General features: G+C 38.8%; 1 protein-coding gene across 1 annotated transcript; it reads left to right on the top strand.

Annotated features, from left to right (window-relative positions):
• Positions 1-11,967: 11,967 nt before the first annotated feature.
• LOC308701600 (cysteinyl leukotriene receptor 2-like) lies at positions 11,968-26,075 on the top strand (the record flags this gene model as incomplete). The annotated part of the gene is made up of 5 exons (XM_081383958.1): positions 11,968-11,974; positions 13,257-13,757; positions 15,496-16,132; positions 25,242-25,430; positions 26,021-26,075. 5 exons carry the CDS (start codon positions 11,968-11,970, stop codon positions 26,073-26,075), a joined length of 1,389 nt encoding a protein of 462 aa, XP_081240084.1.
• Between the last annotated feature and the right edge of the window lie 511 nt (positions 26,076-26,586).

The raw sequence follows: 26,586 nt of genomic DNA, 5'->3' as shown, positions 1-26,586 counted from the left end.
ATTAAATCAAATAATATAAAACAAAAGATTTTTATCACCATCAAATGAAAAACATTTTAGTATAACATCAACTTCTTCAAAGTTAACAGGAATCACAGCTTTTCTTTGTAAGTAATAACTGAGTTCTCTCCAAAATATTTGGGTCTTAGGACACTCCTAAAATAGATGATTAATAGTATCAGGGGGAATTTTATAAAAAAACACAAATATCTTCCATGTTCACTTTAAAACGCTGTACCACACGTGACTTTATTATGACTACATAAGAGTCCAGGAAAGTAAGGCCGGTGACACACTGGATGCGTGGCGTAAGCGTCTCAGCTGCGTGGCGTGTCCGTTTTTATTTCGGCTCCCATGTTAACAGGTTAGAGCTTGCACACTGCGTGCGTGACACGCGCGTCTCAGGCGCGGCTTGAGCCGCGCGGAAAACGCGTGCATTCTAGAAATAGAACCGACGCCTATTTTTCACGCGACACGCAAGCGTCTTGGAAGCGTTTCCAAGCAAAATTGAATAGGAAAAGATGTTTATATGACATTTTGACACGAATACATATTAATAAATGTCATTTTGATGTTTGAAAGTGTCTAGGGTTTGACATAAATGCAAATATAAATGCAATTTAAAAAAATATTATCGATTTTCAAATACTGCACCTGTCAATACAGAATGAAATATTCTATAGTCTATATTGCCGTCAACACTGCCGACGTTGTCTTTGCTGCTATATATTTATGTTTAACATGAAGTATAGGCCTTCCACAACTCTCTCCCCATATGTCAAATATATCACCAATATGTCACCTAGCAGCAGCAGCGCCGCGTCAGACACGCTTCTGGTGTGCAAAGACATGGAAAACGCGACGCAGCCGCCACGCAGCTGACACGCAACAAAAACGCCACGCTCACGCCACGCATCCAGTGTGTCACCGGCCTAATGCTTGTACTTCCTCCGTGGTCCAATCACGTGCTTCGCAGAAGCCCCGCCCACAGCGCTGACTCTTCACTCGTGGTCTCCTCTGATTGGCTGCGTGTCCGGCCAATGAGTCTCAGCCATCTGTGCAGGAACACAACCGAGCCATATTTCACTGAGCATTAGCTCGAGCAGCATTCATTATTATATCAGGATCTTAATCTTAATATAGATCCTTTAACAGTGCAGAGATGCGGGTCGCTGCAGCAGTGTGCTTTATATCTGCACTGGCTTTCACTGTACATGCAGACGTGTATTTGAACAGTTTTGATGTGTTTTACTGATTATTTCTGACAGTCATCTGAGCTTCACCACTTTGAGCTCCAGTCGGCCACAACGTCCTGTAGATCTAATCGATAGCAATCACGATGTGATAATGTGTTATGTGTTTTCCTGGTTAAAGAGATGTGTCTTTACTCTAGATTTAAGGCCACACCAAGGACGATAACTATAAAGATAACGATAAAGATATAATTCTAAAAATCGTTCTCCATATTAAAGAATAACAGAGTTCACACCACAACTATAACGATAAAGATATGAGGAACGATATCGTTGGGATCACTTTCAGAACGATTTTTTTTTCCAGCTGTCGAACGATAAAACACTGACAGCCAATCAGAATCCACTCTAATTTAAAGGTCTCGCGTATTTAAAATGGATCTGGATCATCCGGGCGCGCGCGTGCTTAGTATAAAAAGACCGTTATCGGTCGTTGGTGTGGACGTGTTACGGTGTGACAAATTGGAACAGGACTAAAGTCCTTGTGAATGCAGTGTTATTCAGAGACCTCCAGTGGACACCCGCCTCTATTGCATCGCGAATCCGTTGCCATGGCAGCAAGGTTAATTGCCCGATTGACAGCAGGTGTGGAGTAATTACAGAGAGTGTTGTGAGAGGGACACGTATTCAGATGGGGCTTTAACAATAGAGAGGAAGCAGACTGTTGTGTGGTTCTCCTCCCGTGAGATACTGTGTTTGTCGGCGGGTTTGTTTTGGATTTGAGGCTGGGCTGTGAAGCAGGCGAAGATTGAAGCTGAGGAGCAGAAAGAAGAGAGTGAAGTATTTATCAATGGAATCCCAAGGAATATCGTCAGCAGTGGGGAAGACGTGAAGTGATGAGTATCGGATCCGTTGTTTATATGCACTAACACTGGAGTGAGGTTGAGAGTTTGGCAAGTGAGTGGCACGAGTGAACTAGTACACCGAGTGAATTGTTGATCTGTCTCCTACTTTTGTCTGCTCTTCGCTGAATGTGACGATCGCTGCATCCGTTTCCTGCTGTCTCTGGAGAGAGGTTGAGCCCTTGTGAGAGACGAGAGTTGATCTGGTGGGGGAAAGACCGGTGGGTGAGTGCTGGCCCGAATGCACGGTGTGCGAGTGGAATGCAGTGCCTGAAGTGACGATTCACACGGTTTGTGTTATGGAGTGAAGTTCATTGTGTGGAGAAGTAATAGTAGTTTGCTGTGCACTCTCTCCTTTCAGTCTTTCACTCGCCGTCTCCAAGGAAGGTTTGATATATCAAGCGCCCAACTTACCATTTTGAGACAGCCCGGCTTTGCTAATGCTGAATGTTTCATATGCTGTTGAACTGTTAAATCCTGTTACATTGTTACAGTGTACAGTCGAAGTGGAGTGTCTCGCTCAAAGTATCCTTCCCGCCTGGTGGTCTCCACACGTTCCTATTGAAAGCTGTTCAGAACGAGAGAAGGTATTGTACCTGAATGTTTCCTCTATGGCTGAACTGTTAAACCCTGCTATATTGTTACAGTGTAGGCTACAGCTAAAGTGGAGTGACTAGCTAAAGCCGCTGCCCTGCTCAGAACGAGAGAAGGTATTGCAGCTGAATGTTTCATCTACTGTTGAATGGTCGAATCCTGTTGCATTGTTACAGTGTACAGCTGAAGTGGAGTGACTCGCTCAAAGTGTCCTTCCTGTCTGGTGGTCTTCACACGCCCCATCGAAAGCTTCTGCCCTGTCCAGAAAGAGAGAAGGTATTTCAACTGAACGTTTCATATGCCGTTGAATAGTTAAACCCTGCTACCTGGTTACAGTGCACAGCCGAAGAGGAGTGTCTTGCTCGAAGTGTCCTCCCCGCCTGGTGGTCTCTACATGCCCCAGTGAAGGCCTCCGCCCTGTTCAGAAAGAGAGAAGGTATCACTGAGTGTTTGAATACCGCTGAACCATTGAACCCTGTTGTGTTGTTGCAGTACGCAGTTGAAGTGGAACGTTCGCTCAAAGTGTTCTTCTGCCTGGTGGCCCTCCATGCCTACGTTGTAAGCCGTTGCCCCCGTTGAGAAGGAAAGGGAACAGCTGTGGCCCGTGCCTCGATCGAAGGGTCTTCCTGTTGTCCAAGGTTCCCTCACGTCCCGGCTAAAGGCCCTCGTCCTAACTGGTCTGGCATAAAGGACACCTACCGGGATATACTTGTGTCCCCTCCTGGCCCGGTCCGTTCGCCATCTGTGTCCCTGTGCTTTGTTCGAGTCTGAGGCAACCGCTCTCTGGGTACTTGCCTCTGGGGCAGCATCCGGGACTTGTTCCACTCCCGTCCATGAGTCCGTACCTGGTTCCAGTCTGAATGGGGTCCGTATAGTCACGACTTCTTCTTGAGTCCTGTAAAGAGTACTTACCAGTGATCTACCTAGACAGTGTGAGTTCCCCTCTGATTCCTCTCCAACGAGCTGCAGGGCCGCCACGATCATTCTCCTCTCTACGGTCCAGGGGGTCATTGAATTCCCTCTGGTGACAAGAAAGAAGATTTTAATTAGGATTTTTCAAATTATTGCTCTTAACTGAATAAAGAATTTGTTATTCCTTTATTCTTTGGTCTGTCTGGTCCTTGGCACGTTCCTCGAGGTGGTACCTGGTTTTCAGGGGTGGGTGCAGTCTGGTTTGGCCCACCCCGACCTGTGACAGACGCATATATAGTTATCTTTATCGTTATCGTGCTTGGTGTGAACGGGCCTTTAAACTGACAGAGTGTGTCTGCTTCACAAAGCTAGGAAGACTATTCCAGTGTTTGGCGCTAAATAGGAAAAGGATCTTCCGCCTCCAGTGTATTTTGATATTCCAGTTATTATCAACTGGCCAGAACTGTGAGACTGCAGTGGATGTGAAGGACTATAAAGTGAAAAAAAAGCTCACTGAAGTACTGAGGAGCGAAACCATTCAGGGCCTTTACAGTAACAACACAGGCAAACATTATACATGTGATTTACGTGTGGATAAACAGCTTCTGATTTAGTGGCTTTTTGAGTCAAATTAACTCCTTTTATTTAATCAGTACAAACATCTGTGTGTGTGGTTTGATCTGTCGGTGGATAAACAGCTTCTGCTGGATGTTTGTCGTCTCTGTGTGTGTCAGTAGTTTGTGGCTGAAGCGTTTCTTCATTTTCTCTCCTGCTAATAAGAAGCTCACAATCTTCCACTCCACACAAAACATCTTTACACTGAAATAAAGTGAATCCATCAACAGTCAAATAAGAGTCAGAGGTCAAATATGATTGACAGCTCACAGCACTAAATAACACACCAGTAGATACAGATATCTAATCCAATATTTCACTCTTCTGCTATTAGTTTTCATTCAGGGCCAGAATTCATTTGAAAATGTAAGATCAGCAAAAGCTTGTTGATTTCCGTGACGTTAAAGGAGACGGATGTGTGAGCGGAAACTGACTGAGGATGGGGGAGGATTCACACACAACCAGATAAATATCTCAGTTCAGTCGTGTTTGATAGCAAGTGTTGTCAGACATTTTAAGAGTTGCTATTGTGGGTTTTTTCACTGAACCGATGAATAAAACGTTTCTCAAACTAGTTTAGTTTGTGGCATCAAGTTAGTAAATTTTTTAAAGTATTTTTATTGTCATGATTCCTGTCTTGTGTTCCTCTTGTCTTGTGTGCACTTTTGTTATTTCTTGTTCTGTGCCATGTTTTGTAGTCCTTTGTAGTTTTTCTTGTTTATTAGTCTCCCCAGGTGTTTCTGATTAGCCACGCCCCCTTGTTATCTTGTTTAGCTTGTTGGCCTTTGTATTTAAGCCCTGTGTCTAGTTCAGTCTTTGTGAGTTCTTAATGTTGTTGTATTTTGGTTAGTTTGTTCCCGAGTCATGTTCCCTAGTCGAAGTTTGTCTGGTTTTGAGTTTGTTTAAATAAAAGCTGCTGCAAGTAGTGATGGCCAAATGAAGCGTTTCGAAGCATTATTGCTTTCTGATACAATTGTGTCGAAAATGGTTCATTACTCGAAGCTTCATTCAGATAGAAATTGCAGCACCATCTCCTGGTGAAGTAAATGTAATGCAACAAAGCTGACAACCATAAAATGCAAGTAATTAACGACCCGATTATTACGTGTTTACCGAGGCGATCAAAGCTGAAACAGTGTTAGTGCTGTGAAACTCATTTATGTAGGTGAATTTTACAGATACTAATGAATTTCATGTGTTCACCTTAATAATAAAACATTAAGCATGATGTGTGTGTGTAATTATTTCTTTAGACAAGGACAGAAGATCGACCAGCTTAAAAAAAGTTGGAAACCATCACAGAAATTCTAATGGTTTATATTAAAATATGAACCATTGGCTTTTACCATTTAAACCACTACAGAATTCTTTTTGTAGTTTGGGACATATTCCATTAGGATTTAATGCCTCCACCAATACAACCCAACACATATCAGTAGACCCACAGAGACCAGTATAATTCCCATTACAACCAATAAAATTCCCATGAAAACCATTAAATCTAATAGAATTTCTGTAATGGTTTCTATGGGGTTTTTTTTAACCTTTTTTAGAGCCGGGAGGTTTCAAACCTGTCAACACTGGATTGACCTGTCAAAGCAGTCAGGTGGTTTACTACAGGAGTGAACCAGTGTGTTTGCTTCAGAAGTCATTTTCATGTGACTAGTGACGTAATGATACAAGCTCCGAACCAGTGGTTCATTGCAAGGACCGTTCGAGTTTGAAGCAAGCTTCGGAGCGTCGGTGTCAGACGTAACATCACTAGCTGCAAGTAGATCCTGCATCCTTTCCTGCTTCAACCTGCATCGTAACATTTATGGCTTTCCATTTTTCTACAGAATTCAGTGAAATGAAGCTTTGTGAAGCACCGGGGCTTTCCCCCTCGACTGTATTGTAAAATGGTTCATTACTCAAAGCTTTTCAACACGTTGCAAACGGTTGCAAACAACGACATCTTGTGGTCAAAAGGTGGAAAAGCTGTCTTTCTGTCCCTGAAGACACATCCATTTTTTTATTGTTTCATGTAATAAAACACTTTGTGCTCTGTAAACCCCAAAGCAATAAAATAATCCTCATAATTCATGTGTTAGTGTTGATGTAGTTCTTACACAATGTATGGACAAACATATGAAAAAATTAAATACAAATACAAATTAACGTGTACAGAAACAATTCTTATGAATCTGCTTTGATCAACAAATGCAGCCTTATTCACATAAACTAGCACATAACTTTAAGAAAAATTATTGTGGAATGGTGAAGTGCTTGTAAACTTATTTTGTGGGTAATTTAAGAAATTAAAGATTTGTATTAAGGAACAGGACTTGTTCAACAGTGTGAGGGCTAAGTCCATTTCTTTTTTTATTTACTACTACCGAAGGGCATGAAACTCGAAACCTGCACAAGGGGTTCGCGCTATTTTCAAATCTGATTCTGAATATGAAGCAATCACGTGACGTGTGTAGAAACGAAGCTTCGGAAGTCACAGATCACGTGGTTATGGAAAAACGAATCAAGCTCCGATACACTGCTTCAATGTGAGATGTTTCGTTTTTTTGATACAAGCTTCGAAGCCTCGGTGCCGAACGTCACATCACTAACAGAATTATACCAGTCTGGATCAACACGTTAATCGTTAAAATCTAGGAGACATATTTCCATGAAAGAAATACAGCGTTCATCTCCAGGCGATTATATGTCATATTAGATGAGCCTAAACAGAGACTGAGCTGTCGGCCATCCAAGATCACATCCCATCCTGTGAGAGAGGAGTCCAGGAGACGATCCACAAGTTTTACGCCGGACCAACACATGATTTCCTCAGATCTGGGTGATCAAGGCCTTCCCTGCAGTCATGATCTAGATGTCTATTTAAAACCGCAGCCCAACCCGTGACAGTGGTGTCTGTCGAGGTAGTCTTGCGACGGCAACACAAGTGTGGGACTCGAGGTGATACCAGAGTCTTCCACAGAGAAAGAGTACGAAGCATCTGTGCGTAACCCTTATGTCTCACAGATAGTTGCTCAGAGGGAAGTCTCTGCTCCTGAGGATCCAGAATATGTCCAGTATGTCCTGGCCTAAACTGGGTCAAACTGAGGGCGACTCCATACCAGAAATTTTTGCCCCCAAAGCAAACTTGAAAGTGTGTGTCTACGGCCACATCCCCCATATTACTGTAAACTTGTAGGAGGGGAACTTACGCAAAGGCCTCTGCTCCCAAAAAAGGCTCTTGCCTGATGAACACACCATAAAACGTGGTGGACTGATGCCAAACTAAGTCCTGTAACCTCATTCCACGGCCTGCCGATTCCACAGATACAAATGGCAGAAGTTACCATTATTCTGAAAGCATTGATCTAGGCTTCTACACTTCTACAAGTCAATTCACCTTTATTTATATAGCATTTATAAAAGATTGTTTCAAAGCAGCTTTTAAAATAAGAAAATAATGATTCAATGATGCAAACAGAATTCAACTCTGTTGTACAGCAACTCTAAAAAGATAATAGTGTTGTTGTTCAGTTCAGTGTTGATTCACTTCAGTTAATTTCATCAATTGTGAAATGAGTTCATTTCAGCTATGAAGCAAAACAGTGATGTCATCATCCAGCTCAGTTCAGTTCTCATCCAATAGTGTCAGTGCATTCAAGTCAATAATATTAATAACTAAGTGTTCAGAGGCGACAGCGGAAAGGAACCCAAACTCCATCATGTGACAGAAACAGAGAAAAAATCTGGTACATGATTGATGATGTAATTTCACACAATCTGATTTTGCATATATTAATATCTGTGAGATTTATTAATTTATGGCTTTTTACTTTTATCATTTTTAAGAAGTATTGAAATCTAAAGCAGAACCCTGAAATTTAAAGGTTCTTCAAGTGTGTTTTTTGTTCGTCTAGTGTTTTTCTTTCCATAAAACTGAATATTTGAGCTTGATTATTTTAAGATTTTATTTCCAAGGCTTTATTGTTTATATTTCTCTCAGATATACAGATCTCACTTTACTGCTGTATATTTGCTTTATGTATTTGCTTGCTTTTATCAATAAAGTTTCTCACTCTCAGGTTCAAGAGTCTCTCCATGTTTTATTACATTTGTTATGTCGAGTTCCTCCTGGAGGAAAACTAACTATATAGATATTAAAGATTTCAGAAGTGTTGAACATATAAAGCTTTACATTATTAAAATATTATTTAACTATACTGATATTGATACGTTTTTTTCTATCTACAGTAATAAACAAACAACTTCCCCCAGCTTCCCCTTTATCCTGAGAAAATACTGACTACTTTATAGTAAAAAAAATTACTATAAATGTCTTTCACCAAAATTACTGGATCATCTGCCAGTAGACACTGCTTCAGACTTTTCTGGTAGTTTTCCCACTCTGAGGTTCAAGAGTCTCTCCATGTTTTATTACATTTATTATGTCGAGCGCCCCCTGAAGGAAAGTACAACTTTATGTAGCATTAAAGATTTCAGCATTGTACCACATACTGTATACAGCTTTACATTATTAAAACATTATTTAAAACATGGTAAATGTTGACATTGAGTTAAATAGTTTATTTAAATAATATCAATTATATGAAATAATATAATAATAAATAGTTTTTATTTATTAATAATAATAATACTTCTTCTACAACTAAAAACATTATTTTTCAATTATTACTAAATTGTTATGTTGTGCCTCTGCCAGATTTTCTGGAGTAAAACATATGTATATAGCCTACACATAAACACACCAACAATACATTGTTTCCACAACTTTCCAAAAACAGAGAAAAATACAGATAGATTTATTAAATTGAGTCAGAAGAGAGAAAGATGTTTAATTCACAGTCACTCCCTCAGCATCTGTATTAGAAACACTCTCACAGAAGTGTTTACTTGTGCTTTGTAATTCCAAGGTAATATAATGTAGCCTGCTATAGTGTCATGTGATACACACAAAAAAAATTGCTATTCACTGATTACGCTGCTTTATTTCTTTTATGCAGTGCTGATGTGTAAAATAACGAATGTGAAATACATGGACACAAGAGAGAGGCAGGCAAGGGCAGGAGAGAATACGGAATCGCGCACTGCGCATGCGTCCTCATATCAGCAGAGGAGCTGAGACAGACCAGAAGCGACTCTCCTGCTCTTCTGACTTTACCCTGCTTTACAGGTAAAAACACATGTATTATTATAAAAAATGTGTTATAAAAAATCTATTCTATAAAATGGAGTAGGGATTGCACTATTACAATGTACAGTGAATGTAAACTGTTATTGGTTTGAGGACGTGCTGGTTTTCTTGATTTATGATGTTCACTCTAACGTGAAGATAATTGTTTAATATGCTCCAGCGATCATATATTTAACTATAGTGTTGTATTACTTATTTTTGGGTTACACAATGTTTATTTGTTCGTGTTAAAGAGTTAATAGATGGCATTAAAGATCTCTTGGAAGCTCACTCTGTGATCGCGTTTGGCGCGCTTACTAGTCACGTGATCAGACTCAGAGGAAAGTGAATCTGTGCATCCATTATTATGCGGGAAATAAGAGTGAATTAGCTTTTATGATACAAGTACAAATTGGAGAACACATAATTACATTGTGCACTATGAGTTGATTATAATGAGGATGGGAGCAGGCTTCACTCAATTTTGATAATACACTTTTTAGAGTGCTGGCCTAAAAATATAATACATAAGAATGGCACACTGAAGAAGGCACACGCCGAAACGCGTTTGTGCAACGAATAAAAAACGTTTATGCATAGTGCGGCCTCTGTCCTATTCTTATGCACTATGAGTTGATACACACTCATTCTCATGGTGTTGGTCAATATTAATATGCTGTTTATAAGAAGTCTGCTCAAATGTTAATAAAAAGGTCAAATGAAGAAAGGAGGCAAAAGAGTGACAAAAGATGATTTATTTTTATGTTGTTGACCCTGTCATAGAATAGAGACACAGACAATAGAGACATGTGAAGTAATGCTTCAAAAGCAATTGTGTGTAACTGAATTTAACTGGTTATAAAATTTAAAATATCAGCAGACGAGCTGTGAAAGACCAGACGAGACTCTTCATGTTCTTTATCCTGTTTTACAGGCATCAGTTAATCTGTCATAGATCGACAGGTCATCCAGCTCAGTGGATCAGAGGATTTTTTATTTTTTTTTGGTCTTTTTGGAGACACTTGGTTCACTAAAATATTTTGACTCAATCTTCTTAATGTGTGTTTTCTCCAAGTACGATAAACATTGAGAGTCCACGTGTTCACAGCTTTATAGCCTATTGTAATATAGTTAGAATGACCACTAAAGATTTGAGGATAAATAAAAAGATATGTCTTTTTATACTGGTCAAAAGCCCAAGTAAAGCAATATCACATGAGCAAGAGTGTTGTTTTCCTGAACATTAGCACGATTGCAAATGTGATATTGAATTTATCAATAGTTTTGTCACTCTGAGGTTCAAGAGTCTCTCCATGTTTTATTACATTTATTATGTCCAGCGCTCCCTGGAGGAAAACAGATTTGATGTATATTTGATCAATTTCAGCAGAGCGCCACCTAGTGGCTCACCCTGAACTGACATGTTATCAGGAGTTGTTTGCTCAGTATCTTCTGTCACTGACTCGACTAGTTCTGTCTGATTGGTTTTGCTGTTCAGCTGGAGGGTCGTTTGCTTTCTCACTAAATAATTTCTTCACGAACATATTACTTTTATATCATGAACATAATTTCTTTTTGGACACAATAGTTTATGTATCTTGGTCTTTTCTTGTCCTATCAGATCTTGTTCCTCCACCTCAAGCTGTGAATCTCTAACCCTGTGACGGTGAAGCCAACTTCTGTTTAAGTAGAGGTCGACCGATATGGGTTTTTCTCTGGCCGATGCCGATATTTAGAAATTGGGGCAGCCGATGGCCGATATATGATGCTGATTTTTTTGGCTGATATATTTGGACGATTTTCCTTTTTTCTTCTTTTTTTTTTTCACCTCATAAAATCTTACCATTAATAAGAAGCAATTAAGAAAATTGCTTTAATTAAACATTTATTGAACAACACAAGCACCTTTTATACAATAAAAAAAAAATGTATAATTTATGTTAAATATTAAATACACAAAATAGGCCATCAAAAATGTAGACTGTCAAATAAAGTTTTAGTGCACAAAAACTTGCATAAATAATATAATAAGAATAAGTTATAAGTAAGAAATTGTAGGTTTACAATTCTACATATGGCACATTTATTGAGAAACAATCGAGACATTTGATCAGAAATGAGCAACAAACGTCCTGAAGAGAGTTACAGGAGAGAGCAGAGACAAACACTCTCAGGATCTCATGACAAGATCAAACTGTTGCTTTAAGATGTTTTTAACTTCTCTAGTCCGTGAGAACTTTATGAGGCACTTGAGAAAATAACACTATCTATCAGATCTAGTGGACATTGTGGCCGACTGGAGCTCAAAGTGGTGAAGCTCAGATGACGTGAAAAAATCAGTAAAACACATCAAAACTGTTAAAGATGATTTGACTGATTGTAGAGTTTCTCATTAATTTACTGATCTACACGGCTATTTAAAACCACAGACCAACCCGTGACTGTGGTTTCTGTCGAGGTAGTAGCGATGGCAACACAAGCGTGGGACTCGAGACATTTTTTTACATAACGCTCTCAATACAAAAATCTTGACTCACACGGATTCATCAGTCCGCTGATGTTGAGGAGAATGATGACAGGTGAGTAAAACTCAGCCTCATACGAGTCATATTGGGTTTTACATGTTAATGTCAGTGGATGTATTCTATATAGATAGTTCTGAAACCAATAATACCATATTATTTCTTTGTACCTTTTTGAAATTGTAAATAATCCAAGAATATGTCGAAAAACTTTATTTTGGACTTGCACTATGGTAGTACCATGATATTCTTGGAACTACCTTCAAGTAGCCTATATAGGCTACTATTTAAGTACCATGGTATATAAAGTACCATCTACCATCTCTGTACCATGCTATCCTCTTCACATTACCTTTTTTTTTGTAAGGAATTATTATATGTATAAAATATGATAATACCTTTGGTACTTTTAATAAGACTTGTGGGCAAACTTGTTCCATGAGTTATTCCAGTTTAATCAGCTTTAGTGTATTAGTCCATTTACTTTGACATATACCAGATCTGTTTAGTTACTTCCAGAACATTGGATTAATGAGCATATTAATAATTAACACTGCCTTTCTTTATGCAGAAAAACGGTTCATGTTTTGTTTTGCAGGTGTCTATGAATACAGCTGTCATTTGAATATTGTTAGTGTGCAACAGTTTTCATTTCACCCACTGAGTATTATTTTGCATATGTTTTGCATGAACTATGGATGGGAGAACTGGAAACAACAGACCTCTTGATAAAATAACAATATTTGGGTAGTTGAAAAATAATAAGGACATGACAAGTCACATTACATAACATTCAATATTTATTTCTTCATTCAAATGTATTCAAATATATATTTTTTAAATACAATATGAATATAAATTATTAAATATAAAACTGCATGCATAAAAATTATACAAGACTAGAAATGTTTTGTTTAGAATAGTTTTAGATAAAATAAAGCATATTATACTTTGCATTTTAAGAAACACAACCCTGCTGTCTGTATATCAAACCTCCATGGCAATATACATTTTTAACCTGGAAAACCGAGGGGAGTTTTCAAACCTGTGTTTTTCCTGTTTTAGTAAGCTATTATTGATTTGTCTTTTTGGTGCGGCCTCACTAGACTCACATACAGTCAGAGTATAATCACAAACCCATGCAAAGAGTTTTTATTAAAATTTGCTACAACAGTTGAAGTTGAATGACCTGCAAATTTGCGTAGCCAAAAGATGCTTGACCAGTGCAGATTGACCTCTTGGCTCGATAGAGTTTGTTGATGTAGATCTTAACAATTTATTATTATCATTATTATTTGTTCTTTTAACTAGTAAAACGTAATTCTCTTTTTGTCTCCAGCTCCCACGTTTACATTGGAAACTCTCAACGGCATCCAAGAACATGCATGCATCATCCAGACACGTAGGAACAGCGAAGACTTCAAATATATGGCATACACTATCACGTACAGTGTTGTATTCCCTATTGGATTCATCAGCAACTTCGTGGCTTTGATTGTGTTCCTGTGTTTCACCCAGAAGTCTGCCAGCACGGTTTTTATGACCAACTTGGCCATTTCAGATGCTAGCTTCTCCTTTACTTTGCCCTTCCGCCTGGTCTACTACTTCAGGGGCGGTCATTGGGACTTCCCAGACTGGTTTTGCCGCTGGTGTGTATTTTCCTTTTACGTGAACCTGTACACAAGCATATTGTTCCTTACTGGCCTTAGTGTACTACGGTACTTCGCCGTGCTTCACCCCATTCGCCACAAGACCCTGGCCACGGTGCGGCGAGCCAGTCTATCATGCTTTGCGATCTGGATATTTGTGGCCTTCTTCTCAACGCCGTTCCTCATGTCAGGTATTTTAACCCTCTGGGGTCTGAAGGGTTTTTGGGGTCCTTGAGATGTTCTGACATGCCCTGACATTTGTGCTTTTTTCAGTTGCTTATAAACATATTAATGGCAAAGGTGTAAATTCACTCTATTTAGCACAAACAGGGCTACCATAATATGTGAACAACTTGCATGTACATGTTTGTATTTTTGATAGAATAATGTTTATGCATGGTTTTTTCAAAAACAAAAAACTAAAGTTTCTGAAATAAGGCCATAAAACACATTCTAAATATATGTAAATAAGACTTTTGACTAATGGATGACGTTGCCTAGAATTTTTTCTTCAAAATTATGTGAAAATCATCCTGCCTAATCATTCACATAACACAATACATTGATTTAAATCTTGTAAAACACTTTTTGTTTGGAAAGGCCATATGCGGGTGGGCGTGATTCACACCTGCGGAGACAATGGGGCCCGCATAATGAGGCTGCATACGTAATGAGCCTTTCATTCAGGTGTGTGAATGAGCCACAAAAATGCAAGGACAATATATAACTGGTTTGTTGTTTTTTTTCCCACAAATTTTGCTTGCAAATTGTACAATATCCAAGGTAAACATTTCTAGTAATTGTGCAGTTAATTGTTCCCATACTGTATTTTCAGATTTGGAATATATTCTCTTCCCAAATGTGTCACTAATAAAGCATAATAAAATTATTTAAAGAGAAGGCTTATAATGACCTTTTAAGATTTTGTTTACATCTATCCTTATATATATATATATATATATATATATATATATATATATATATATATTTATATATATTTTTTTTTTTTATACAATTAAGGTTATACAATTACAACAACATTTAAAATTGTAACAATATTTCCAGTGTAATCTTTCTTTGTATTCGCGATTCATATTAAAACAGTATTTTTGCCAGCTGTAGTAGCTCCACAACAGCGCACATCTATGCGTTCATTCATTCAAACGCGATTCATATTATTTAAACAGTATTTTTGCCAGCTGTAGTAGCTCCACAACAGCACGCATCTGTGCGTTCGTTCGTTCATTCATTCATACACAGAAACGCAATTCAGATTTAAACAGTATTTTTGCCAGCTGTAGTAGCTCCACAACAGCACGCATCTGTGCGTTCATTCAATCAGATTAGAACAAAGCAAACAGAACTGACCTAATTCCTCAGCGGGATCCGTTTGCTCCTCGAAATGATACTTCCAGAACTTCTGAGGTAAATTTTTGCAGGATTATTATCAAGATAGTAATATTCCTCACAGCATCGTAAAGTACATAAGTCTGAAAGTGAACTCGCGGTGTGTGTTATCCAGCTGATGTGGGCGTTTCACAGGTTTGTTTGGATCGCCTCACATTTGCGTTTGAATAGCGCGCGCTCTCCGTGGGCGGAGCACATTAAAACTTAAAAAAATTCAAGCTTCATGCCTGTGTGACTGTATGCCTGTTTGACTGAGTATTCGCTGAGTTACAGTTCATTTTCGGACGCGTTTCAGAATTGACTTCACTGACGGAGAGTAGGCAGAACTCGCATCATGTTTATTTTTCTTTATTTGGCAAAAAGCACAACACTTTGTTTTTATTATGAGCATACACAAAAAAATACACACTAAACAGGATCGATTGATGTATAATACAAGCATATAAGATAAAAATTTATATTTTTTATTTATTTTTTTGCACTCATACGGAAAAAAACGAGCCTATCGCGCCGGCGCGACAGCCGACCTCAGGGGGTTAAAACGGGAGGATAAGATTATTTGCTTTGAACCCGGGAACATCACGTCATGGAAGCACATATTTATCTTGAACTATGTGGGGCTTTCGTTTGGATTTGTCATACCGTTTATTATAATACTGGTCTGCTACGGCTGCATCTTCTACAAACTCGTCAAAGGGTGGAAAATCGGGGATCAAAAGCAGATCACCCGGCGACGCTCTGTGTGTTTGATCGTGGTTGTCCTCAGCACGTTCCTGCTGTGTTTCCTACCATATCACGTCATCCGCACGGTCCATCTTCATGCCATTGTTTCAAGCCAGGACTGCCAGGCCAGAGAGTACCTCCTGAAAGTTCTGGTCATCTCGCTGTGCATGGCGGCATCCAACAGTTGCTTCAATCCCTTGTTGTACTACTTCGCTGGAGAGACCTTCCGCAAGTCAGTTCGTAAAGCGTCAGGTCGAGTAACGCAAAGTTCGATCATTCCCCTAGCGTCATTCGACGCAGTGCAAGTTCCCTTCCGAAAGGGAACGTCTCAGGTTACGACTGTAACCTATGTTCCCTGCGAAACAGGGAACGAGACCCTGCGTCTCCTTGCCATGCCTCGGGGCCTGCCTACCAAACAGTCCCTTCAGACGATAAGGTGATTGTCATGTATGCAAGGCGCCATTTTATACTTGCAGGTCGCACGTTAATCATTCACGTTAATGATTCACGGGCTGTCGCTGGTCAATGTGATTTGATAGTGATTTCAGACACCTGTCACGCCTGAGGCAATTTTAAATTGTTCAAAATTTGGCATTTTTTCATTTCAAATGTGTCCATTTGACTTCATGAATATAGTGTCGGCCATTCATAATAATTAAATCAAATATAAACAAAAGTTTTTTTTTTTATCACCATCAAATGAAAAACATTTTAGTATAACATCAACTACTTCAAAGTTAACATGAATCACAGCTTTTCTTTGTTAGTAAATAATGAGTTCTCTCCAAAATATTTGGGTCTCATCAGTGCTCCATTTCCTCCAACGATAAAGTCTTTAAAGTCTACTGTTAATGTTTTCCCGCTCTGAGGTTCAAGAGTCTCTCCATGTTTTATTACATTTATTATGTCCAGCGCCTCCTGGAGGAAAATACATCTTTATGTAATATTTCAGCAGTGCGCCACACACTGTTTACAGCTTTACATTATTAAAACATTATTTAAAAATGGTAAATATTTACATTGAGTTAAATAGTGTATTTAAATAATATCAATGATATGAAATAATATAATAATAAATAGTTTTTTTTTAAATAATAATACTCTTCTTATACCACTCTTCAAACATTTTTATTTTTAATTATTATTAAATTATGTTGTGCCTCTGCCAGATTTTCTGGAGTAAAACACATACACACATAAACCCACCTTCACGACTTTCCAAAAACAGAGAAAAATATAGAGAGATTGATTAGATTGAGTCAGAAGAGAGAAAGATGTTTAATTCACCATCACTCCCTCAGCATCTGTATTACAAACACTCTCACAGAAGTGTTTAATGCCAAGGTAATATAACACAATGTAGAGAGAGAGAGAGAGAGAGAGAGAGAGAATCGCGCACTGCGCATGCGCCCTTATATCAGCAGAGGAGCTGTGACAGACCAGACGCGACTCTCCTGCTCTTCTGACTTTACCCTGCTTTACAGGTAAAAACACGGGAATTAAGAGAGAAACCGTTAAAAATGGATCTGTGATTACACCATAACAATGCACAGCGAATGTAAACTGTTATTGGTGAAGCAGTTTGAGGACAAATCTGTTTTTCTTGATTTATGATGTTCACGCTAACATGAAGAAAATGATTTAATATGCTCCATCATTATATTTAACTATAGTGTTGTATTTTTTATTTTTGGGTTACAAAATGTTTATTTGTTCGTGTTGAAGAGTTAATAGATAGCGTTAAATATCTCGTGGAAGCTCACTCTGTGATCGCGTACTAGTCACGTGATCAGACTCCGAGGAAAGTGAATCTGCATCCATTATAAATCCACTCCTTTGGTGGAACTATATGATTGAATATTACCTTTAAGAAGCAAGTACAGCATGAAATACACATAATCGCATTGAATATTATTAGTAAATTCACTCGAATTATCTTGGTGTTGGTCAATATTAATTTTGCTGTTTATAAGAAGTCAAGTTAACTAAAGAATGTGAAATGAAGACAGGAGGCAAAAGAGTGACAAAAGATGATTTATTTTTATGTTGTTAACACAGTGATAGAAGACAGACAGAGACTTTAAAAGCTTAAGTAATTGTGTGTAACTGAATTGAACTGGTTGTAAAATTAAAAACATCAGCAGAGGAGCTGTGAAAGACCAGATGAGACTCTCCTGTTCTTTTTTCCTGTTTAACAGTGTTGTGGACTATTTGAATTTTAATAGAAATTTTGGACCTACAAACACACTTCCAGATACATATGCACGCACACACTTACAAAGAAGTCCAAAGCGCAGAGGACGGAAAGGACGCAAGAATGTCCATTTCTGATAAACTGTGTTGTCACCAAAAATCCCCTCGACTGATGCAATAGAAGGTAGATGTCACAAGATGTATTTCCACTGGAAAAAAACAAAACAAAAAATTGCATAGGAACAATGTAACCCAGTTCCATATATATATGACTGCTTCTTTGATTTTAAGTTGTTTCATTTTTGATTTTGATGTCGTGTGCATCCCTGGGGATAAATTAGTTCTCTTCTAGCTCAGTTTATTAATTGATATTCTTTTTTGCTTAAGTTATTTTTACTTCTATTTCTTGAACTGCATATAAGGTAATTAGCCTGTGTAATATCCACTCATTCAGGACTGCCCTGTTGAGATTGGATAAGCTGAAGTTTTATAACCTGTAACTTTTTTTTTCTTTTTTTTTTTTGCAACTTTTTTTTTTTCTTTTTTTGGCCAAAAAAAAAAAAAAATGTAACGTTTTGATGATTTGCTACAAATATTAATCCTTATGTAACAAGTATTTTATCTTTTGTTTAAATAAATTTTTATTTCATAAAGACAAACACTGTTACGTTTCACTTCAGCTTACAAAAACAGTTCTATTAGTGATAGACAGAGCATTATAATAATGTTTGCAAGTCCAAGGACAACAAAGGTTCCAGGAACGATTCTGCAGGAGGGTAAGCATGAATTTGATCCATATGATCATTATTGTTTCACGAGAGTGTAGGGACTACACCTAGATTTACTGGTATAAATTAAACAAGCTAGTGTGGATTTAATCCTGTTCTGACCTGACAGTAAAAGCCTACCTATAGCAACTGATACTAGGGGTTAATCAGGAGGATAAGATAAATACCAGATCCGGATACCAGATACTCCTGAGCCGGCCCTGCAACATTACAATTTTAGCCTACATTATTTTTTTGATAGATCAACAGTACATCCAGCATGAGGCGCTCAGTGGTTCAGAGGATTTTTTTTTTATTATTATTATTTTTTTGTCTTTTTGGAGACTTGGTTCACTCAAATCTGGAAATATTTTGACTTAATCTTTCGAATGTTTTTTCTGAGCCTTGTAACTGTTAGTATACAGGATCATAGTGTACGCTTGCCATGCTTGTATTTCACACAGACTGCAAAAAAAAAAATATGGACGTAGTGTCTATGACATCACCCGTATGCTTCTGAAGGTTGTTTTTGAAGCCTAAAGTGGGCCGAGCCAGCCGTCGCCATCTTGGCAGCGCGTCACAAATGGGTTAAACCAAAGATATTAGCTCAGAAGTTCAAGTAAATTCACTAGAAATCCACTCTCATTCAAGGGTGTGCAGTGTGCATCTAATGCATGGACGGAGAGAAAGCACTGACACCTGCAGGATTTCATCTGACGGTACTTTTTATTTAACACTAAAAAGTTAAATAAGCATATAGTCTATCTGTTCCGTGAGAGCAACGGTACCGCAGAACGAGTGTAGTCTCTATATCTATAGACGTTTTTAAATCTGAACTCCCAAAATCAACAAAATTGTCAGGCATCCAAGTGGTTCCCAATCCTGGTCCTGGGGACCCACAGCTCTGCACAGTTTGTATGTCTCCCTCATTTAACACACCTGATTCAGATCATCATCTCGTTAGGAAAGAGCTCTATGAACTGAACTGGGTGTGTCAGATAAAGGAGACATATAAAATGTGCAGAGCTGTGGGTCCCCAGGACCAGGATTGGGAACCACTGCATTAGTGCATGTTCACAGAGGAAAACAACTGAAATACAGCGCTGGTTGTTCTCTCGATACTCGACAATGACGGAATCCAACGGCGTGGGTGAAGGTATAATGCGTGTATTAAATTGTATGAAATAATCCTGAAAAAAGCACAAGCACTGCAGAGATGCCAAGTTCAGTGACTGGAATTAGCTGAGGTGACGTGACGGCTAACAGCAGACAAACGGCTAGTAGTGACAGCAGCGGCAATCAACCTGTCACTCAAGTGGCCACGCCCTTAATTATGCAGGACTTTAAGGCTTAATATAATCACCCCCCTAACAGTTGTCATGAAGGGCCAGAGCATGAGTAGGCCTACTATGATATAAGACTAAATAGCCTGTAATAAAAGATAATGAATTTCAAACATGAACCAAACATATTTTTATTCAAAGATCAACAGTCTGTCATTAGTCTTTAGTCTGCCACAAAAAAACAACATTAAAATCATAAACTCAAATGTCATTCTGAAATAAACTAAAAAACAATGACTGTTGTAACAGTGCGTAAATCAGAGCTTTCAGGCTATAGCCTAACGCTAATAAGCCATTAAATAAGAAAACTAAATTGTGTAGATGATTGGAGGGACTGTAGGGTGATAAGCCACCCCTTTGAACACGAATCTCAAGAATGGTCTGTGATGGGGGGCTATCTGGATATGAAAAACCAATCCCCTTGGCACACTTGTGAGAGGATTTGTTTCAATGTTATCATCTTTCCCCAGTAAATTCATCACTTCAGTGGGGAGGACGTGAGCCACATCGCTCCTTATAAATGTGGAAACTACGCCCCTGAGGCGGGGAGGCCTGCAAGCGAATTGCAGCAAGTAACCTCATTTGATTATGTTCAAAACCCAACTTGACACTCTCAGTCCTCTGGCTCTGCTGTTTTTTCCTCCAAGGTTCTGTTGTGAAATATGCAATTATTCTATTCTAATTATGCCTTTTGGTATATGAAGTACTTATGGGTAATAGTAAACCACAATTGTAACTGTATTAAGAAAATGATTTATAAAGAAAAACACTGCAATTATTGTTGTAAAATCATTTATTAAGAAAATTATTTATAAAGAAAAACAAACCACACTGAATGGTGTAAGCATTTATTAAGCATATGGCAGAGAAGAGAAAAATTAAAAATGTATTAGAAAGAAGAAAAATACATCATTACCGTCTATGTGTTGCGGACGAGATACAGAAGATACAGCGATGAAGAAAAGGTCCAGAAGAAGGAGGACGAAGAGGCAAAGGCTCTCCAGAGCTTCAGATCACGAATGTGGTGGAGGCCAATCAGCCGGTCAGTAATGACCAAGTCCTAGGGGGTTTCCAGGAAGGGATTACCAATGGACAAGTTTTAGGGAGTTTACAGGAGGGGATTTCTGAAGATGTCAGAAAGTTGATGGACTTTAAAAGGACTGGAATTGACATGTCCAGTCAGACGCTGATTCACCAAGGACGGCCTCTCCGGTGTTAGATGCCTTGCCATTGTGCCTCATGAAGTTAAAAACTTGTAAATTATTTGGTTTTGATTTACTTTTATTTTTATTTTATATATTAGTACCTTTTATGTAAACTAGTTAACCTGTATTTAATTAAAAAAAATATATAATTGAAATTAAGAAGCTCGCCTGCCATAAGTCTCTGTTTTACAAAAGACTGAGCTGAACTGACCACGGAGAAGTCTTCTGTGATCTAAATATTGTAAGTATGGAAATTCAAATGCTTATTATTTAGGACAGATTTGACTTACAGTACTTTACCTAACCTGAGAATAATTAAAATAAGGTTAAAGGTGTTTAAAATTACGCACCATAAAACAGTTCCTGGGAGGAAGAGAACAGGAGAGCGTGAGGGGCGGAACCATTGTCTAGAAATTAAGCGGTCTGCGAGCAGAGAGAGGAGAGACTCGTACTCTTGCAGTGAGAACCATAGATATCATATAATAAAGGCTATATGTCTCGTCCGCGCTGCTGGCCAATGGAGGTCGACGTCCGCACACGGTGGCCATCTTACCACAGGGAGCTCGCTCACTCGTAACATGGTGCATGTACTTTTAAATAACCATAACTTGCTCAATTTTCTACCGATTTTCAAATGGTTTGGTTTGTTATAAACGTCAGAGATGTAGCTATGACACTGCATACATATGAATAATTATGTTCAAAATGTTTAAGCATTCAGAATTATAGCCATGTTAATAACGTTTGTAAGAAACCAAACCGTTTGTAAATCCGTCAAGATTTCACCGAGATAAGAGGATTTGTGTGCGTGGTGCTCACTCACCTTAATTCACAGCTTCCCTGTGGTAAGATGGCCGCCGGTGATGCCGGAAGTGACTCTGCCGTAAGACATCTAGCCTTTATTATATGATATCTATGTGAGAACAGCTCGTCTCAGTGAGCGCAGCTTCTGTGTGGGATTTCCCCAGACATAGATTAGGTCAGCCGGAACCGGGAACACTTCCCATAAATCCTGATGTACTCATTACATCATAAGAAGAATGGCATCTACGCTAATTTTAGTGTCTTTGTTTATCCCAAGGTTTTCTCGCAGCCTGCCGGAACCAGGCTGTATCCAGATCTGACGCCTGGACCTGATGACAACGCTGTGCTGAAGTGCCACCTAGTCTCTCCCTATGGAGGATCCCTTTACCACTCTACAGATAAAGCGTCGTCGGGAAAATTCGTTTCGCGTACCTACCCCGAAGTGACAAATAAAATAAAATTCTGTATCAAAATTTATAAGGAAAAAACAGTACTTTGTTTAGGCTTGGTTTGTAGGGAATTCCAAACCTGCGCACATATATTCAAATGCACATAACTATAGAACCCATTCTTAATGCGCATGTGACCGCCATCAGTGTTTCTCACAGGTTCGCGTTTAAAGTCTGTGTAGAGAGAATGGTGTCGTCTTAGTGGCCCCTAATTTAAAACCAAATGACTGTTGCGACGGAAGCGAATCAATCAAAACTAACTTTAGCTGGAAAATAACTTTATTAAAGAACCGCTATAAAGCCAAAACAATCTCTGTTACCTTAAATTATACGTTTATGTCTGTAAAGCTGCTTTGAAACAATCTAAATTGTTAAAAGCGCTATATAAATGAAGATGACTTGACTTGACTTGACAGACAGGTGACGCACTCACTGTGCTTATCAAATGGGTGCAGGGGTGCCCTGAACGTGCCACACTCATGGTGCAGCATTTGCAACAACGCCACATGAAATTTGCTCTTTTAGAAACGCTGGATGGCCACAGGGGAGATCGCTGAATCAGCTCGAGTGCAGAGTGCTGTCAATCCGCTTGCTTGCAGAGCGCTGATCAGTCAGCTTGATAGCAGGATAGGAATCTGAGTTCCTATGGCAGAATGTATGACGCAGTACGATTGAACCGTATCGATAAGGAACATGTGTTAGTTTCAAAAGAGTTATTTTACTCAGATTTGCCAAAGTGTGGTAAAGTCTGCAATAATAAAAAAAAGAGATCTCTTTATAAACTCAAGTATTTCTAGATAAAATTTTCCAAACATCAAATCTCTCTGGTAACCAAATGCAAATTTCTCTAAATAAACAATTATATAGGTTATTGTGTTTTCTCATTATTATTCGCTGATTAGTTTGGTTGTAACAATGCAGGCAAACATTAAAAATGTTATTCACTGGTTTCAGGATCAAAATGGATGCTGCAATGGTTTTCGTCTTAGTTTTATATTTACAGAAATGTGGTTAGATCTGTTGGGTGGATAAACAGCTTCTGCTGGATGTTTGTGGAATGTTTTTTTCTCTAAGTACGATAAACTCCTGCTTGTGCACTTTAAGAGTGCACGCTTTCACTGCGTGATGTAGCCTCTTATAATGCAGTGTGAATTCCCCCAAACATCAAGATATGAGGATAAAATCTGGATGACTTTTCATATCTTTTTACACTTATGTCGTAAGACCATGTTAAGCAATATCACACGAGAAAGAGTGCTGTTTTTCCTGAACATCAGCATGATTGTAAATGCGATACTGATTTTATGTAAAAGTTCAACAAACAAAAAGTACACAATATTGTCTGTTTTTGCTCTGTTTCACAAAGAATATAGTTATATCATATAGGCTACAAACAAATCCACAGAAGAGCAGTCACACGTCTCTGAGAAATTCACACACAGCAGTGTTTTGTTTGAATGTGTATTTTTTTTAGTCAAAGATGATTCAAAGACCCATTATTAAAGGGGTCATATAATGGCATTTTTGTACAAGCTAATATGATTCTTTAGGGTCTAAATTAAAAGTTTGTAATATACTTTAATTAAAAATTCTCATTAGTATTGTAAGAAAACACTCATTTTACCTGGTCAAAAACAGCTCTGTTTTCAGCACGCCGTTTAAGTGCATGTGTCTTTAAATGATAATGAGCTTTGCTCACCCCGCCCCTCTGTTCTGTGCGTACACCGTTTCTAACACAGTAACACAATAACCATAATGCGGTGTTCATTATAAACGTGGGATTATGAATTATATTGAGAACGTCGTACATATAAAGCATGCCGTAATGTACCCTGAGTGTAAACAGCCGCATTCATCGTGAAGCGTGCAGCAAGCAATTTGCAAAGATTAGTATAAATATTAAAATAAAGGTTAATAAAACGTTACACTCACTTCAGTTGAGAGGTGCAGCAGGAACACGAATAGTTGGCGATCCTATTTTCAGGAACAGCTTCTTAGCAAAACCAGCTTTACTGACCCTCATTTGTAAAGCTGTTTGGTGTGGAAAGCATGGATGTTGATCGTGGGGAATCCCCGCGTCAATGCTTTGGGAATATTTCATCAAAACATCAAAATGACTGCTGTGTTCCTTATTACACACAAGAACAGGACGCCACAATCGCTTAGACGCCATTCTTCTCCAGCATATCAATGCACTATGATGACAGACAGCTCGCTCACGAGCGAGGGCGGGTCTGTGTTGAAACACTGTTGTCAATCACAATCGTGGGAGGGGCGTCGATTTAGTGACGTCACAAAATCGAACGGCTTGATTTCAGAGAGGGTCAAACATATAAGGAGATTTAAATAAAAAACACTGGATGGATTTTTATCATTTTATGATGTCGTGTACAGCCACTGCCAACACACATTTCAGTACAATCAACTTGTAAAAGTGCATGTACCATTATATGACCCCTTTAAATGCAGTAACTTGCTTTGTTCCTGAATCAGTCGGTTGTTTTGAACGAATCGGCTGAATTGATTATTCAGTGACTTATTCATTAAGACAGTGACTTGCCGCCACATACTGGTAGTTTTAGTGTCATATTTAAAGTATCATTTAATTTTTTCAATATTTTTTATTGTTTTAATATTTTTCAAGTTGTATTCAAAACAATATCAACATTATTGTCACAGTATGTTCAGTGTATGTAAAGGTTTTCATGGACTTTTAGTTTGTTTTCATTCTTCTGTGTTCCTTGTTCCTTGCACAGATTTTTTTTTGTCTTTTTCTTTAAAAAGTATTTTTCATCTCGCCATCACCAGCCCCTACGACGATGAGACCCTGGAGTCACTGTTCTGGATCAGGGTAAATTACCGGTCAGAACTGGAAAGAAGCCATCATCCGGTGTCTGGAGAGCATCCTTCCCCGATCCGGAACACAGACAGACCCAGAGCCCGAATCACCACCATCGACCGCGGAGATATAGTGTGAGTCCCACGCAGACGGAGAGCTACCCCCCGCCTGAGGACTGTCGTGGAAATTCTTTCACAACTTTAAATAATAATTGGAAGACAGCTGGAAATTTCAAAAGTTATAAAGATCTTTATTTCTTGCAAGAAAGGCTGTTCACCCATCAGTCAGAGTCTGATAAGAGAAGGCGCTGACTTCTCCTTTTTGCCCAGCTTATATACCCTTAACACATCCTGGTCTGTCTCAAAAGATCGCCTTGGTTACCTTAAAAGGATTTTTGTTCAAGATCTCTTGTCTAACATAAATTCTATCTAGACAGAACAATATCACGTCTGCAAAAGTTTCCTGTTAGCTGCTGCTCGATTTTACACATTTTGCCTATCTCTATTTTCATCAAAGCTGCGCACATACTTTTCACACTTGAAGTACACAATAGGTCACTTTGAGTACTCATAGTCTCTTTGCTACCCAGAACATTTTGCCCCTGCAAGCCTATATGATTATATTTCTTTAAATGCTTATAAGTACAAATAAATGTTCAACATTAACACAAGTTGCACACATTTGAAAGTATAAAACACATCTAAATGTAAAATTTCCATTACAGGACAGAGCTGCCCCTCGTCCTGGAAGTGGAGCTCCATCAAGCTCAAGGTTGTTAAAACTGCACCAGACGCCAGCTGTTCAACCTCCAGTCTGTAGGCAGACTCGTCACCGTCCTGGATGAGGCCGATAAGTGTGGTGTCGTCTGCAAACTTCAAGAGTTTGACAGAGGGGTCTTTTGCGGTGCAGTGTTTGGTGTACAGGGAGAAGAGCAGTGGAGAGAACGCACACCTGGGGGGCGCCAGTGCTGATTATGCAGGAGCTGGATGAGGATTTTGCCTGTCGGTCAGGAAGCTGGTGATCCACTGACAGATGGAGGCGGGCACAGGGAGCTGGGTTCATTTGGACAGGAGGATGTTTGGTATGATGGTGTTGAAGGCCGAGCTAAAGTCCACATACAGGATCCTCACATAAGTCCCTGGTTTGTCCAGATGTTGTAGGATATAATGCAGTCCCAAATTGACTGCATCATCCACAGACCTGTTTGCTCGATAAGCAAACTGTCCAGCAAGGGTCCAGTGAGGTCCTCCAGGTGGGCCAGCACCAGTCTTTCAAATTACTTCATGACCA

This window comes from Scardinius erythrophthalmus (genome assembly GCF_964197995.2).
Source record: "Scardinius erythrophthalmus genome assembly, chromosome: 14".
Lineage (NCBI taxonomy): Eukaryota > Metazoa > Chordata > Actinopteri > Cypriniformes > Leuciscidae > Scardinius > Scardinius erythrophthalmus.
The sequence above is the reverse complement of the archived record's forward strand: the minus strand, read 5'-3'. Positions and strand labels throughout refer to the sequence as shown.